Source organism: Gossypium hirsutum, chromosome A11, assembly GCF_007990345.1.
Source record: "Gossypium hirsutum isolate 1008001.06 chromosome A11, Gossypium_hirsutum_v2.1, whole genome shotgun sequence".
NCBI lineage: Eukaryota > Viridiplantae > Streptophyta > Magnoliopsida > Malvales > Malvaceae > Gossypium > Gossypium hirsutum.
Genome location: NC_053434.1, coordinates 93,612,288 through 93,631,040, shown reverse-complemented (window position 1 = coordinate 93,631,040; position 18,753 = coordinate 93,612,288). Strand labels below are relative to the sequence as shown.

Genomic DNA, 18,753 nt, shown 5'->3' with positions numbered 1-18,753 from the left:
GAAAATTGAATTAGTGCCTGTGGTATGTGAGTTTCCCGATGTGTTTCCGGAAGAACTACCAGGTTTGCCTCCTATTAGAGAAGTTGAGTTTGGTATTGAGTTGATTCCAGGTACCACACCCATTTCTATTGCTCCTTATAGAATGGCCCCGTTGGAATTGAAAGAATTGAAAGCTCAGTTGCAAGAATTAACAGATAAAGGCTTTGCAAGACCCAGTAGTTGTGAAAAAGAAAGACGGATCGATGAGATTGTGCATAGATTATCGGAAACTTAACAAGGTAACAGTAAAGAACAAGTATCCATTGCCTAGAATTGATTACCTGTTTGATCAATTGAAGGGAGCCACTGTGTTCTTCAAGATAGATTTGAGATCCAGAAACTATCAGTTGCGAGTTAAAGAGTCAGATGTCCTGAAGACTGCTTTCCGGACTAGGTATGGTCATTATGAGTTCCTTGTGATGCCATTTGGTTTAACTAATGCTCCTACCATTTTCATGGACTTAAAGAACTGAATTTTCAGACCGTACTTGGATAATTTTGTAGTTGTGTTCATTGATGATATCTTGATTTATTCTCATGATGAGACTGAGCATGCAGAGCATTTGAGAATAGTTTTATAGATTCTGAGAGATAATCAGTTGTATGCCAAGTTCAGAAAAAGTGAGTTCTGGTTACGAGAAGTTAGTTTTCTTGGACATATTGTCTCAGGAGAAGGTATCAAGGTTGATCCGAGCAAGATTTCAGCCATTGTTGATTGGAAGCCTCCTAGAAATGTATCAGAAGTTAGAAGTTTTCTTCGTCTTGCCGGATATTATAGACGATTTGTAGAGGGATTTTCCATGATAGCTACCCCACTGACAAGACTGCTGCGAAAGGATGTCAAGTTTGAATGGACTGAGAAGTGTCAACAGAGTTTTGACAAGTTAAAAGCATTGTTGACTAAAGCTCCTGTTTTAGTACAACCAGAACCAGGTAAGGAGTTTGTGATTTATAGTATTGCGTCCATGAATGGACTTGGTTGTGTACTTATGCAGGAAGGGAAGGTAATTGCTTATGCCTCTAGACAGCTAAAGCCATATGAGAAGAACTATCCGACACATGATTTAGAGCTAGCTGCCATTGTTTTTACGCTATTGGAGACATCATTTGTACGGTGAGAAGTGCCACATATTCACTGATCACAAAAGTTTGAAATATTTGATGACTCAAAAAGATTTGAATTTGAGGCAAACAAGATGGTTAGAGTTAATTAAAGATTATGAGCTAGTGATCGGTTATCACCCAGGTAAGGCAAACGTTGCTGCTGATGCTTTGAGTAGGAAATCTTTGTTTGCATTAAGAGCTTTGAACACTAGTCTATCCTTATCAGATGATGGTTTTATCTTAGCTGAGTTGAGAGCTAAACTGATGTTTCTTGAAGAAATTTGTGAAGCTCAAAAAAATGACAGTGAGTTGTTAGCCAAAAGAGATCAGTGTGAGTCAGATATAGAGTTAGATTTTCAGATCAGTTCTGACGGTTGTTTGATGTTCAGAGACAGGGTATGCGTACCGAAGAATGATGAGCTTATTCGAAAGATCTTACAGGAAGCACATAGTAGTTCTTTGTCTATTCATCCAGGTAGTATAAAGATGTATAATGATTTGAAGAAAATGTACTAGTGGGTAGGAATGAAAAGGGACATTTTAGAGTTTGTTTCTAGATGCTTGATCTGTCAGCAGGTAAAGGCCGAACATCAGGTACCTTCAGGTTTATTGTAGCCTGTGCTAGTCCCTGGGTGGAAATGGCATCGAGTTACTATGGATTTTGTAATAGGATTGTCATTGACACTGAGAAAGAAAGATGCAGTATGGGTTGTGATTGATAAGTTAACGAAATTGGCTCATTTTATCCCAGTTCGTATGGATTATTCACTTGACAAGTTGGCCGAGTTGTATATTTCAAAGATAGTCAAACTACACGGGGTACCATTATCGATCATTTCAGACAGAGATCCAAGATTTACTTCACGGTTTTAGAAGAAATTACAGGAGGCTTTGGGCACAAAGTTGAGTTTTAGTACAGCTTTCCATCCTCAAACCGACGGTCAGTCAGAGAGAGTTATTCAGGTACTTGAAGATATGCTTAGATGCTGTGTACTGGAATTTCAAGGCAGTTGGGAAAAAAATTTACCATTAGTAGAGTTTGCCTACAATAATAGTTATTAGTCGAGTTTGAAGATGGCACCTTATGAAGCTTTGTATGGACGTAAATGTCGCAAACCTTTGTATTGGATAGAGCTTAAGAAAAATCCGATTTACGGGGTTGATCTAGTTAAGGAAACAGAAGAGAAAGTAAAAGTCATCAGAAATTGCTTGAAAGCAGCTTCAGACGGACAAAAGTCGTATGAAGATTTGAAGAGAAAAGAGATTGAGTATCAAGTTGGTGACAAATTTTTTTTGAAAGTATCCCCGTGGAAGAAAGTTCTTAGATTTGGCAAGAAAGGCAAACTAAGTCCACGTTTTATTGGACCGTTTGAAGTGATTGAAAAAGTCGAACCGTTAGCATATCGGTTAGCATTGCCAATTGAGTTAGAGAAGATTCATAATGTATTTCATGTGTCTATGCTACATCGTTATCATTCAGATCTGTCACATGTGATTTCTCAGACAGAGGTTGAGATTCAGCCAGACATGACTTACGGTGAAGAACCGATAAAGATTCTAGCTCGAGAGGTAAAGCAATTAAGGATCAAAAGTATTGCACTTGTGAAAGTACTATGGAATAGACATGGGGTAGACGAGGCTACATGGGAGCCCGAAGAGGCTATGCGAAAACAGTACCCAAATCTCCTCACAGGTAAGATTTTTGGGGACGAAAATCCCTAAAGGGGGGAGAATGTAACATCCCGAAATAGGGCCTAAACAGAATTGTGGTTGCGAAACCACAAATTTGAGGTAGAAAAATTTATTTTATTATCATTTTAAGTTCTATGGCATGATTGCATGATTGTGTAAAAATTTCGTTTAGAAATTTTATCGATAGAGGGTCCAATTTGATATTTAAGACTAAATTGTAAAAGTTGTAAAATGTGTGTTCTAGTTCACAAAGGTATTAAGTACTTGTGAGTAATGGGTTTCTAAAGTGGAGGTCCTTGGATAGTAATTACACCATTATACTTTTTGGACAAAAATACCTAAAGGAAAATAAAACACCATAGTTTTTAATTAATGGCATTTTGGTCATTTAGTTATTAAAATGAATTAAAAACAAAATTAAAAGCCAATTTTTGTCCATCTTCTTCATTAGGCCGAAATTGCAAGGTTTCTCCATATCTAGGGTTTATTCCAAGCTTCCAAGCTCCACAGTAAGTGATTCGAAGCCCCGTTTTTAATGTTCTTTACATTTTTGAAATCCCGATAGCTCGATTTAGCTTATGTTAGCAATAATTCAACCTAGGGTTCATATTTGGAAAAATACCCGTAGGTGAAATTTGTGTATTTTGGTGTTTTATGATAGAATATAAGGTTTTAAATTATGTTAGACAACTTGTGCTACTCGGTTTTAGGTGAAAATAAGTAAAAGGGCTTAATCGGTAAAAATACCTAATGTTCATAAGTACATGTTAGAGTTAGAATTTGATGTTCTCATAGAAGGGAAAAATGATCAGCATGTCATAAAACATAAGAAAATATGATGAATTTTAATTTCTGAGCCTTGGGGAAAAAGTGTAAATATGTAAAAGTTTAAGGGCAAAAATGTAATTTTGCCAAAGTTTGGGTCAAGGACTGTTTTAATAAATGTGAGTATTAAATAAGCTAAATTTTTTTATTATAGATCAAGAAGAACAAAATCCGGAGTTAGACCGGGGAAAGAAAAAGATAGTGGACTAAATCGATATAGTTGATCGCATTTTGTTTCGAGGTAAGTTTGTTGTAAATAAATACAATATTCTATTATTTTATGTTAATTTTGTTAATTTTCAGCATGTGTATATTTATTTTATGAAATTATTCAAAGAAGACTCAAGCATGAATTGACGGAGAAGTAATTTTAGAAAGTCCCGGTTGAACCTTAGGAATGTGTGGGATACAAATGTCATGACGTTAGGGTTCAAGGATACCATGTAAGACCATGCCAAGGCATGGCAATTGGTAAGGTTTCTAAGGCAAGGAAATCATGTAAGACCATGTCAAGACATGGCATTGATAAGTTACTATAAGGCAAAGGTCCCATGTAAGACCATGCCAAGGCATGGCATTGGTGAGTTCATAAGGCAAGGATACCATGTAAGACCATGTCAAGACATGGCAATGGTAAGTTTCAAAAGGATACCACGTAAGACCATGCCAAGTCATGGCAATGGTAAGGTACCCGTGTATCCTTAGTATTCCAAGTGGTTCAACGGGAAAATTTAAAGAGAATATCAAGGTAAGGTAAGGTAAGACAAGTTATACTAAAAAGGTAAGACAAGTTCATGTTAGAAGAGCAAAGGTAAGTACATAATATTTATGTATGCTTGATAAAGAAAAAGGTAAGTAAAATGTATTAATAAATTTGATTAAGTAAGTATTTACGTAAGTGAGTAAGTGAAGAAGTTTAAAATATGTCTATGACATTAATGAAGTTGCATTAAGTAGTATCATGCCAAACAGAAAGATAATTCTTATGAATGTTGTTATTTATTTGCATGCAAACTTACTAAGCTTAATGCTTACCCCCTTTATTTTCCTTCTTTTTATAGTTTTGTCAAGCTAACTCGGGGATCGTAAAGTACGTCAGAGGTCCGGGCACACAATCACGAGGATTATTTTGGTATAGCTAGACGTTTCATTTTGAGTATGGCATGTATAGCATCGTAGCCATTTTGTGTGTATGATCTTATGATATGACTGATGAATGGTATGTAAATGCTTGATAATGATTAGCTGTTGGAATGGCTAATCAAGGACATGTTTGGTGTTATGTATGCCTAAATTCTAGTTATTTCATGGAAATCATGAAAAAAAAAGGTGAAATTAGCTTTAAAACAGTATCAGACAGCAATAATGACGTGAATTTGGAAAATCACTAAAAATAGTAGAAATGAATTTAGATAGTGAATGAGATATAGAATTAAATCTTGATGAGTCTACTTTCATATGGATGGAACAAAATAGGTATATGAGTTATATTTTATGAGATATTTAAATTTTTGTGATACAGGTCTAGAGCGATTTCTGGATCCCCTATTCTGACTTTAGAAATTCACCAAAACTTTTAAAAAGATAAGTAGAATTCATGCTTTATATGTACAGATTTCTTATTGAGTCTAGTTTTATGAGAAACAAATGGCATAATAATTGAAACTCTGTACAGGGAGATATTTAATTTGTAATACACAGGGGTCAGAGTAGTCAAACCCTGAAATAGGGGAGAATTTAACTAATAAACTGTACTAGTTGGCCCAACCAAAAATTATATAAAAAAATTAATTGATTTATATATGAGTCTAGTTTCAGGGAAATTTTATGGAATTGGATTTCAAGTTTCGTAACTTGAGATATGAATTTTTAAGCAACTGTGACGCAGTTAACCAGCTTGTCTGGAAGTTCTAAAATAAATTGTTTGAGCTGTTTAATTATTGAATTAAGTCCATTAACACCTCGTGCTCGACTCTGGCGACGGTCTCGGGTTCGGGGCATTACATTAACGTTTCCATTATCATTCACGCCTTTATCGTCAATATCATTCGGGACATTGTCTATATCAGGATCACTATCACTATAGACCTCGTGATCAAAAAGAATACTACTATTGTATACATCATCACCAACCACATCAGTCTTAGGTGTAGCATTAAGATCAATGTCGGTTGACTATTAACGTATGACATTGGAACCACCATACACGGCTTTTGAGCTCCATGTTCTTCACCTAATAGAGTGGGATCTTCAGTTGGCTCCACACCAGCTAACTCAGCAAATAACTAAATTAGTGCATTTTGGTTGGTTCAATTCTCACAATAAAGAGCGATCATTGTCTCCACGTCTTTATCATCTACAAGTTCCATTTTGATGAATTTTATGGGATCCGACGAAATTGGAAACTTGTAGAAAAGTTTCGAGATCCTTCTCCCACAATATCTATCAATTTTTGCACTAACCCTTTCCTTCATATCATCAAACGAGATATTTCTATTACATCTCATTACTATTTGTTGGTGACATTCAAATATACATCCCACGGTTGTTTCAAAATTACTCCATCGAAATAAATGCATACAAAAAACTTATTCTCCATCTTCAATACTAAATCTGTTAAAAAAATAAGATTCTCAAAACAATTTCGAACAGCAAAAAAGTTACATAAAAATTTTAATGATTAAAAAGAGACCAAAATTATAACAATATGCAAAAAATTTCATTCAAAAGCTAACAAAATTAATAGTCTAACAAAATAACTTTCAAATAACAAAATTACTAGCAAAACTTTCCATTCTATTTAAAAAGAAATAAACAAAAATATCTTATCCTTCTTTTTGTTCTCTCTCTTTCTTTCTTCTCCCTATCTTCTTCCTTTTGTTCTACTAATTTTTTTAAAATTCTCCTACTCATCTCATATTCAGATGTGATTAAATAGGTGAAATTTGACCACTGGTGCCGCTTGTCAGATAGGGGTCACTAGTGGCACCTACCAGATAGGAGTACTCAGTGGTGCCTATCAGATAGGAGTTACCAGTGACGCCTACCAGATAGGCACCACCCCTCTTATACCATTTCATAGGCACCACCCAACATACCAATTTCGTTATTAATCCTGCTGACACCTAATTTCATAAATTAATTTTTTTATATTATTTGGGTAAATTAGCCGAATGATGCCAACAAATAAAGCTGCTCTACCTGGCATTCACTGCTCATTGCCTTCTTTCTTGTAGACCGGTAAGATGAACGAGAGCCTGTGGCTTTTCGACTTTCTCGGCATGATCTTGCGACTTTTTGAGTCTACCAACGCCCGGCTAGAGGGCATCCAGCGGGCCCTGACTCATAAACATTCGGACTTCCTCATGAAATCCTCCTTGCCCCTTGTTAATCTCTATTTATTCTAAGAGTTTTAGGAATTCTAATTTAATCCATGGAAACTGTAAGAACCTTGGTTTGCTCTTTTTCCATCTTGATGTTCAAATAGATGTTTGTACACAAGTTCAAACAGAACACTAGTAGTAAGAAAATAAGAGAAGGAGAGAAATAAACACAAAAGATTTGTTAACATCGTTTAGATTCACCAATCCTACTCCGTAGAGCCTCTCTCAATAGCATAATAATCATGGATAAATAAACTCTAAAACTTATCCCAAGATAAAGCTTGATAAACCAAGTAATATCAGTTTATAAATCACCAAGGAATAAAGGATAAATATAAGTCTCAATAAGGCAAGTCGATCACGATCTTCCTTAAGACACTAAGTATAATCTCCAAGGTTTAGACAAAATAAAAATACATCCTAGGATCCAATTGCTTAAGGTAAAAGTATATGTGAAAGCCCAAGTCAAAATGACAACATCGAATAATACTGAGGTTGTCTTAAAAGTTTGTCTGAATAGATGTTTGGACGGACTGTTCAAACAGGAGTCAAAAAATTAGCCTTGGACAACCTTGGTCCTAACAGCAATTAATAAAAATTGTTCCCCCTTTCACTCTTCTCCATATCTTTGAACCTTTCCTTATCGCTCATCATCAATCATAGACCCTTAGGGTGTGCTTGGTTGGGTGGAAAAGTAGAGGGATGGAATGAGGTAGTGAAAAAGTGGAAAGAAAATAAATTTAGAATGTGCTTAGTAAGGAAGAAAAGTGGGAGGAAAAAAATATGAGAGATGATAATTTCCATCCTAATGCATAAAATCCAAACTTCCAAATTGAAAAGACAAGAGGAAAGAAAATGAGAGAGAGAGAGAGAGCTGTATGTTAGTTTAAAATTATGCATTTTTCAAATGTTTTATTTTCTTTCATTTTATTTTTCAACTCTACCAAGTAATGGATGGAAGGAAAATTTTTTTCTTTCAATTTTTTCCATCTTTCTTACCAAGCTCACCTATGAAAAAAAACTATATTTTTCATCTTTCTTTCCTTTTTGCCCCTTCAATTTTCTACCTTTCTGATTTTCTTTCCATTTTACCAAAAAAAATCCTTAATTCCTATTGGGAAGCTAACACCTAAGTGCCTGCCACAAATCCAAGGTCCACGACCCCAACCCACTTAGAGTCAACAAAGACTCCCACAAAGTTAAAAAAATTTCTTATTCGCCACCTCAAGTCATTATCCCTAACATAAACAAACGCCATCATAAGCCAATAGTCATATATGTTGCCTCACATAAAGTCATCCATGATGAACAATTCAACTTCTTAATAGTACAACGACACATTGGGCTATTAGGATCTAGTGCCCTAAGTGTAGTATATTTGTTAATTTATACTTGTAATTTTTTGAATAGATTGATTTAAATACGATTTCATCATACATTAATATCATTTTTATATGTCCTCAAAGGTTTTTTCATGCAAAGCAAAATATAAGCAAATATTGGCTCATTATTTATCTAATGTTAAACTAATATTAAGTTGCATTATGTAGTCAAATTATAATGCGAAAAACTAACTTATATTAGTATATAATCTAAACAGTCCGTAATTTAATCGAATTGAGAAAATCAATTGAAAGATATGAAGTCCAATTGGGGAGATGACTGTTGGATCTATTGCCTAAGTTTAGTATATTTGTTTGTACAATTTGTAATTTTTTCAAACATATTGGTTAACAAATTTTTTCATGAATTATATTAATACTCTCTGTATATTTCCCTCAAATTATTTTTGCAAGTAAAATAAAATAGAAGAAAATATTAGCTCACTGGTTGTCTAATGTTTAACTAATACTAAGCAGTATTACATGGTCGGATCGTAATATGGAAAGACAACTTATATTAGTAGACAACCCTAAACATGTCCTTAGTCTAATAGAAAATGAGTAAACCAATTGAAAGGCTAATATGTCATTGTCAATGGAAAGAAAAAATTTTAACTGGTCAGATGGTAAGAAAACAATTTTCGAACGAAACTTTTCCAATAATGATTTGTCTCAGGCATCGGTGTGAATAACTCCTAGAAGATAGAGACATGGATGTCATTGTCATACATCAAACAGGACCCAAGTCGAATTTATCCTATATCCATTTATGGATTTATTCACTTGTAACGTTCATCGTGCAACATGCCTTAATCTTGAGTAGATGATGGATTATATATTTATGACTCGTATACTTTGATGTAAATAAAAACTTGAGCTCAAATAGATAAGGAACTAAAAGTTAGGATTTTGGGTATATGACTTAAAAATAATGTAGCATCATTCCTCAATAGTGGAATTCATAGTCCAATAAAGGATAAACGATATCCTTTTATTAGCATTACATGATTTATGAAAAAGGAAGGTAGCCACAGGATTTGTCATAAGACAAATTATTTATTTACTATGTGTTAGTAATTGAATTTTTTTCATATTGGAAGATGTAATGGAAATTATGAATTAAAGTAAGACCATATTGAAAGAACAAATTTATCCCAAAGAGATTAAATATATCCTATGAGAGTATTCACTTATGATAAGGTCTTGAATGAACACTTAATAAAGTAGCTTTCATAATGGTATATAATAAGGGAGAGTTCAGTCATTGTACTATAGTGAAATGATTTCATGATTAAATAAGTTGTAATTAATAGGCAATGAGTCAAAACTTAATTACAAATTATTTGAGCTCTAATTATATATATCCAATCGATCCCTCCACCAGCTCAAGATAACTCGAAACGAATTACATGTGGAATCAATAGATTGTGGAATGAATGGAAACGATAAGTAAAAGAAATAACTTGAATGCATCATTATCCGCAATGAATGTGTTTTCTCACTAAGTACAAAAGATGACTTAGAAATTAATTTAATTTCTTCAAATTATTATTTAATTGATTATAATTAAATAATTGAAGTTCAAAGCAAGAATTAAATTAATCAGTCACCATATATTTGTTGAATAAGACAATTAAATTAATTTCCTCATGGCTTTTAATACAGTAAAGTTATCATGACTTTAATGAAATTAGAATTGGGTTGAGAAAATAATTTAATTGAAAAATTAATTTAGTTAAATTAATTAACTAATTAATATTTTGTATAATAGAAAATAGTTATTGGGTTGGATAAACTATAAATGTTAGATAAAGTTAGGATAACACATATAATTATATTTAATACACGAAAGGCCCAATAAGGCATTATTATTTACTAGGGATGCACCGCCCCTAGTGTACTAGTTCTACTGGAACATTGTATTTTTTGTTAAAATATTATTATTTAATTAGACCTTATTTGAATAGAATTCTTGTGTTGTTTCTCTATAAATAGCAATTATGAGTTGACCTATTAACATACACTTTTGAGCACTAGTATTCTCTCGAAAAATAGTGACAATTTATTTTATGAATAAATTTTATTGTATGCAAAGAACACTCATAGTTTATGGTTCATAGAATTAATTAACTTTCCTACTGAAAGTTAAACAAAGTTTCCATTGTGTGTGTTGATTTGATTTGTTTGACTCTACACTTAAAGCGATTTGGGGTTTGAGGATGGTTGATCGCATGCGTGTGTGCATAGAAAACAAACAAAATATGAAACAATTTAAAAGTGGTTTTTAAATTTAGATGTATAGTGTTGAGTTGTAATATATAGATTTGTAAAGAAATACAGAAGTATTTCGAGGATAGAACCCAAGGGATTGTCAGTTAGTAAATGTGTTCATCAAATTAATTGAAAATTAAGCAATAATAATCTAATCGATTCTAAAATTATTAGTGCAACCAAATAAAAGGGATATTTAAAATTATTCTAAATTAACAAATTAAACAAATTAATCTAGTTTTCTTCCCTATTGCTTTGAACAATGCAAATGATCAAATGATGGTCAATTGATTAGTCAATTTCTATCTAAGCTAATAATCTATCTCGATTAAATCACTCGCAGCTCCTAATTAGGAATCTCCTTACGGTCTAATCCTAATTCGAAATTACCACTAAGCTCTCCTCTCAGTCTCACTTAGACAAGTAGTTCTCCTCTCAGTTTCACTACTTGGACAATTATATCAAACTATCTAATGATAAACTCTCTTATTAGTCTCGTTTATCTAAATATTTCGCTAGAGCCGTCAATTCTACAATATTAAAAATTTCGATATAAAAGAACAATCAATCCATCAACATAGCTATCAACCTAATTTAACAATCATCTTAATCAATCAACCAATAAACAATTTTAGCACATGTTTAAACTTAAAAACATAATAAGCATTTCATCAAACACTTGGTAGGCAAAAGAAAATAAAAAGCAAGAGTTTAGTAAATGTCCAATCAGTAATATGAATTCGATGAAACACATATGTTTAATCCAACTCCATTAGCAAAATCTTCAACAAAAGAGAAGAAATAAAACAATGAAAATAAAAATCTACTCTAAAAGAAAGTCAAAGAAAATTCTATTCTAAAAAGAAAAAGAAAAGAAAATTTGTCTAATGGCTAAATGTCTAACCTAATTTTTGTACTCCCTTAAAAAGACTTATAAAGTATATTTATAATGTTTTCTAATTTAACCTATAAAAGGCAAACATGCCTTCACTTAAAATCTAACTTAAAATTTGATGGACTGAAAAATGCCCTTTAGCGATTTTCCTCTTTAGAGGCCAATGTTGTGACGCCCACACCTTAGTGTCATGACATCGTCAGCAGCCTACTACATTGAGCTCATTGGGTCTTTCAATATTGCAACAATGAATTTTGGTGGAACGACATATTCCTCATGCAACTCAGCTTCTTTATTTATAGGGACTATGGTCGGTGTTGCGATATCGCCAAGCTAGTGTTATAACCATGGAGATTGGTGTAAAAACATTGGAGGTAGTCCACTTGATCATGCAATTTTTTTGAAATCCAACTCCTTAGTTGATAGCAAAGGCATTGGTGACGCAACCTTGACTTCAATTTAGGCTCCTCTCCTCATTCTTACATCAACCAAGTGTTTGAGACAAGCTTAACTCAAAGATTAAGTTTCTAATGGCATAAACTTGTCATTTTATTCAGAAAATCAATAAAATGTAATCAAAACTAAAACTAAGTATGAAATTTATAGCGAAGAAAATCGATCGGTTGAAATTTGGAAAACAACCTAGGTTGCCTTCACATAGAACATATATATAATTTTAATTAAAGTTTATTACTATAAATATCATAAAAATGAGGTGAGAATAAAGTTGCCGTTGCTTTTATAACTAAGGCATCTTTCCAAGGGCCTGGCCCTTACATCCTCAATGCTCCATTCTTATGGATGTTGTAGCTCAAAATAAAGTAAAACCCTATCTATATTTTTACCTTGAAATTAATTTATAGTTGAAGCTTATGAGTGTACTTAACAATATCCCCAATGTTATATTCTTTATATTTTGTAAACTTTATTATGATAAATTGATGTTATTTTTGTTCTTCCTACTAAAGGGTGCCTATTTTATTCTTATTATATTACGACATCTACATTGCCTTTGATTGTCACAATTTTTTTGTTTTTTCTGAAAAACTTTAAGAAAAGAAACCATGGATGTAGTAAAGAAGAAAGCATGATACTTTTTTAGTTAAAGCAACAATTCAAAGAGACAGTAAGCAGATAGATTTTTTGTACGAAAAATTGACTAATAATTTTCGTTTTTTAAATTTCAGAAACAGTCAAAGTTTCATATTACATATTTTTCTTTAACAAAAGATTACATAAAATTAATCATAGATTGCCTCCAATGTTTCTTCTTTTAAAACCTCTTGAATCGTCATAGGAGGAACGTCAAACAAATGCAACTCTTATCATTCGTGAAAGCCAACTTTGCTATTGCATCCACTACCTTATTATATTTTTTGGGGAAATATCTCAGGAACAACTTATTTCCACTTGATAGGATCTGTTGAATTTTTCTTACCAGAATAGAATTTAATCCTTCCAATTTGCTATTGCTAATAGATCCAATAACCTCGAGACTATCAGATTAAATGATCACCTCCTTGTCTTTGAAACAAAAGTAAACCATCCATTTTTATTACTATTACTCATCTCATGTTTCAAGATATTTTTTGACTCTATAGATGTTTAAACATCATTTATTACACCCAATATGGAAACTATTTATTATGGTCAGTGTTAGATCATTTTCTATATAATTTAAAATTGTGAAAGACTACGGGAATATAAAATTTAGATTTGTCTATATTCTAAGGAATTAATAGAGCAGAAGAAGATGAGTAGTTTGGTGGTGGCACCTACCCCAAGAGGTGGCGGCATTTATAGTTATGAGAATTTTTTAGAAGATGGGTAGGTAAGTCTTATGTTGCCTAAAAAACATAATGGAAAAATTAAACCGTGTGAATGCCTGAGTGCTGCACATTTTAATTTTAATTTGGGGGAAAATTACATTTTTCTCCCCAGCTTTTATTTTAATTTCCATTATTCACTGCTTTTTCTTTAAATCAAAGATTGATGTCACATATGAAGGAGGAGATAGGAAAAAAAGTAGTTAATGTTTAAACTTACAATAACTTATTTACCTCTTCAACTTTACAAAAACATTATTTTATGTTAAAAATGTATCTGCACATTCCACTTTCATAAAGTTACTACTATTAATGTATTTATACAACTCAAGCATAACTAATTCATAACAGAAAACTAACTATACTAACTATTTCAACCCCATATAATTCTTTCTACACTTCCCCTCAAGTTGGAGGTGTAACAATATTTTTTTAACCCCAACTTGGAAATCAGATGACTATGCTGTTGTGACCCTAAGGCCTTCGTCATAACATCTGCCAGTTGATCTATCGTTGAAACATATTCAGTAGTTATAAGCCCTTCTTGTATCTTTTCTCTTACAAAATGACAATCAATCTCTATGTGCTTAGTCCTCTCATGATACACAGGGTTTGCTGCTATTTGAAGGGCTGTTTTGTTGTCACAAAACAGTCTCACTGGTTCAGTTACACTTATCTCCAGTTCTTTGAATAAGCCTGAAACCCAAACCAGTTCTGATGTAACAGCTGTCATACTTCGATATTCTACTTCAGCAGAAGATTTGGACACAGTACACTGTTTCTTCGATTTCCAGGAGATGAGTGAATCTCTTAACTGCACATAGAAACCTGAAACTGATCTTCTTGACATTGGACAAGAGGCCCAATCTGAATCACAATATGCTACCAACTGGTGTTTATTGATGGCCTTCAAGAAAATTTCAAGCCCTGGTTCTCTCTTTATATATCTCACTACTTTCATCGCTGCTTCAATATGTGACTCTTTGGATTTTGCATGAACTGAGTAAGATGACTAACAGCAAAGGTGATGTCTGGCCTTGTATGGGTTAAATATATCAATCTTCCAATGAGTCTCTGATAAACTGTTTTATCTTCTATCAACGTATCTTCTTGATGCTGCTGAATTACTTCATCAAATTCTGCAGTTGTTAATTTTTTATTCTGCTCAAGTGGTGTAAGAGCAACCTTCGTTTCACTTAAGCCTGCATATTGGATGAGTTCTTGTGCATACTTCAGCTGATTGAGCAAAATTCCTTCTTGAGACCTTAAAACTTCAATCCCAAGAAAGTATATTAATTCTCCTAAATCCTTCATCTTAAAATTTCGGTTCAGAATCCCTTTCAAGTCAGTAATCATATTTATGTTATTTCTAGTGATAAGAAGATCATCAACATATACTAGTATAATAACCATCTTGCCCTCTTTCTTTTTAGTGAAAAGAGAATAGTCATGCTTGTTTTGCTCAAAACCAGCCAACTTAAGAGCTTCAGTAAGCTTGGCATTCCACTGCCTAGATGCCTGCTTCAACCCATACAATGATTTCTGCATTCAACATACCATATGCTCCCCCTGGCTGCGGAAACCCTCAGGCAAAGTCATAAAGATCTCTTCATAAAGGTCACCTTGAAGAAATACAGTGGATACATCCATTTGATAGATGGGCCAGCTAAAAGAAGCAACAAGAGCTAAAATAGTGCGAATAGTGACCATTTTAGCGACAGGGGAAAAAGTGTCCAAATAATCAATCCCCCTTTTTTATTGTACCCTTTAGCAAACAAACGAGCTTTATATCATTTTATTTCACCAGAAGCTCAAAGTTTAACCTTGTACACCCATTTACAGCCTATAAGAACCTTTCCCGGAGGCAAAGGTACAACAGTTCATGTATGATTAGATTCTAATGCCTGAATTTCCTCTTGCATGGCTTGAATCCAGTGGGGAGACTTTCAAGCCTCAGAAAAAGAAAGAGGCTCAGTAATGTTCACAAGAGAAGAAAAAAAAGCGTGAGGATTAAAAGGAAAATGAGAAGAAGAAGCACCTACGGATGAAGAAGATTGGTAGGGATGAACAAAACCTCTTAACCAATAAGGAAGCTTAATGGTTCTGCTAGACCGCCTAGGCTCAATAATTGGTAGAGGAGGAGAAATTGGAGGTTGGGATATACTTACTGAAGCTGGAACAAAATCTGATATTGCAGGAGTAGGGGGAAACAAAACAGGAAACTCATCAGAAGTAGACCGAAAAGGAAAAACATCTTCAACAAATTTGACATTTCTGCTGACAAAAAACTTTTTTGACTCCAAACAAAACAAAATATAACCCTTTTAAGAAGAGGAATAGCCCATAAAAATCGAAGGAAGTGATTTGGGAGAAAAATTATCAGAATAGTGGGGTTTGACTGCAAAACAAAGACACCCAAAAACACAAAAATAAGAAAAATCTGGAGGTTTGTTATAGAGCAATTCAAATGGAGTTCACCAAGCTAAAATAGAATAAGGAAGCCTATTTATGATGTAACAAGCAACTAAAATATAGTCACCCCAAAATTTTATTGGAACGTTCGACTGAAAATGCAAAGCACGAGCAATTTCTAAAAGATGCTTATGCTTACGCTCAGCAATGCCATTTTGCTGAGGTGTATCAACACAGAAACTTTGATGGAGAATCCCTAAGGACGTAAAATAAAACGAACAAGAAGAGTTGAAAAACTCAGAACCATTATCACTCTGGACGGTTTGAATAACAGTAGAAAATTGTGTTTTAACCATAGAAAAAAACTGTTTAAGAGCTAAAATAACATCAGATTTAAGCTTCAGTAAGTACACCCAGGTCATTCGCGTGTGATCATCAACAATGGTTAAGAAAACACGATGACCACAATGGGTGGAGATCCTATAAGGTCCCCAAACATCAAGATGTATCAAACTAAATGGAGTATTTGCCCTAGAAGTACTAACAGGAAAAGGCAGTTTAGACAGTCTACCCATGGGACATACAGAACAAGTGAAGTCTTTATTAATTGTCAAATTATTAAATAAAGATAAAGATGTAATTTGTGCATAGGCACATGCCTTAAACGTGCATGCCATAAGGGAATTTTAGTTGCAGTAGAAGTCATACAAGAAATAGAAGCAGGTAAAAACGAGTTGGACAAAGAGGAAAGAGAACTAGGTGACTTAACCAGGGCAGAAGAACGCTCAAACAAGTAAAGGCCATTTAGGTGTCTACCAATCTCCTTCATCCTGCCATTGGAGAGATCCTGCAGAAGGCAGAAATCAGGGTAAAAAACAACTACACAATGCAAATCATGAGCCAATTTGGAAATAGAAATAAGATTATAGTGAAATGTGGGTACACAAAGAACATCAGTAAGGGTAATAGTAGGAGATAAAGCAAAAGAACCAAAATGAGTGATAGAAGAGTGTCTACCATTGGAAAGCTGAACAAAACGAGGGTTAAGAGGGTAAGCAATAGGCAAATGCAAACTCTTCGAATCAAAAAATATATGATTAGCTGTACCAGTGTCTAAGATCCAGGAAAATTTACGGTCAACTGAAAAAGGTGTAGAAGGTATACCTGCACAATTCACAGCAGGTGCAGTAGTAGCTTGACTCTTATTCAGCAAGTCCAGGATCTGTGAATACTGTTGAGGAATGAAGGTAGGGGCACTCTGAGGATTAAGTGAAGAGTCATTAGAGGAAACAGCAACAGCAATTGAAGAAGCCTTCTTCCGATTGAATTTAAAATTAGGTGGGAATCCAATTAGGCGGTAACATGACTCCTTTTTATGCCCCTTCAACTTGCAAAAATCATAGGTACTAGTGAATTTCTTACGGTTGCCAGATGCAGTGGAAGATAAAGCCACAGGATCGAGAACATGCGACAAAACAGAGGAAAAACTCCTTTGAGTTCTTCTTGGACAATCATGGAATATGCCCGATTTACCAAGGGTAAAGGCTGCATTAAGAGGATCTGGCTTCGAACTGCAGCATAGGTCTCATTGAGACCCATCAAAAATTGAAATAACCGCTACTGATGAATGTGACTCTAATTTTGATGGGCAACCTCACATGCACAATCGGAAAAAGAGACAAGAGTAGTGTATTCATCCCAAAGCAACTTTAATTGCGTGAAATAAGAGAAAACAGTAGCATCACCTTGAGTAAGATGAGCAATTAATCGGTGGAGAAAGAAAATATGGGAACCATCCACTTTGCTAAACCGATCCTTGAGATCCTTCCAAATCGCAGCAGAATCAGAAGCAAAGACGAGCCCCGCAGACAAATTCGGACTAAGCAAAGACGAGCCCCGCAGACAAATTCGGACTAACAGTGTTGAGAAGCCAGGAAAGCACGAAGGCAATACACTGATCCTATTGAGCATGTAGAGAGTCAGGATAAGCCGAACGAAGGCAAACACCATCAACGAAGCCGAGTTTGTTCTTCGCTAGCAAAGCAATTTGTAGCGAACAACTCCAGATAGTATAATTCTCAACGTCGGTCAAACGATAAGAAACAAGGAGTATTCTCGGTGTATCGGAAGGATGAATAAACAAAGGATGATGAAAATCAATATCATCCATGAAAAAGCTATCAAAGAAGCACGATAATAGAAAAAAATGGGAAAAAAAATGAAGATTTGTGCCCTAGACGAAGTACGAGCAATGAAAACGGGTACTAGCCCAAAAAAAATGAGGCCCAAACCACTTAGAGAAAAAAAAGCTCAAATGATACCATGTTAAAAATGTATCTGCATATTCCACTTTCATAAAGTTACAACTATTAATGTATTTATACAACTCAAGCATAACTAATTCATAAAAGAAAACTAACTATACTAACTATTTCAACAGCCTATAATTCTTTCTACATTTTACTCTTTCATTTAATTTTTTATTTTTTTTAATTCTTAAATTTACATTGTTTGTCATATCACCAAAAATAGATTGTTAACTTTACCGCTGTTTAAAAATTATAAAAATTAATTTAAAAATAAAAATTATCTTTTAATTTTAAAAATAAAAAATAATTAATTGCTAACATGACTATATCACATCTGTAAAAATAACAAATATTAACTTTGAAGTGCTTTAATAAATAATACAAATTTAAAAAGTAAAAAATAAAATGATTCTTCTATAAAATTGGAGACCAAAATTTGGTCACAGCTTCATTTATTTGATTTTCCTTTAATTTTAATTGCTATCTTGTTTGCTAAATTTTAAAATAGGATTTTAATCTTTATCTTTTAAGTCCCCATTAATCTTTACTTTGCTTATTTTTATTTAAGAAATAAAGTTATTACCTTTTTTTGTTAATATGATTTTATTCACTATT

The 18,753-nt window shown here is 33.6% G+C and overlaps 1 protein-coding gene across 2 annotated transcripts; it reads right to left on the bottom strand.

Annotated features, from left to right (window-relative positions):
- Positions 1–13,675: 13,675 nt before the first annotated feature.
- Positions 13,676–18,095, bottom strand: LOC121209842 (uncharacterized). Of its 2 annotated transcripts, XM_041081560.1 has the most exons (4): positions 17,252–18,095; positions 16,994–17,087; positions 16,599–16,676; positions 13,676–15,602 (listed from the first exon to the last, which is right to left on the bottom strand). In XM_041081560.1, exons 1-3 carry the CDS (start codon positions 17,426–17,428, stop codon positions 16,642–16,644), a joined length of 306 nt encoding a protein of 101 aa, XP_040937494.1. In that variant the 5' UTR covers positions 17,429–18,095; the 3' UTR covers positions 13,676–15,602; positions 16,599–16,641. The 2 variants fall into 2 exon arrangements, with proteins under 2 accessions (XP_040937494.1, XP_040937493.1); XM_041081559.1 differs by lacking the exon at positions 13,676–15,602 and having other exon boundaries at positions 16,411–16,676; positions 17,252–18,092.
- Positions 18,096–18,753: the final 658 nt, after the last annotated feature.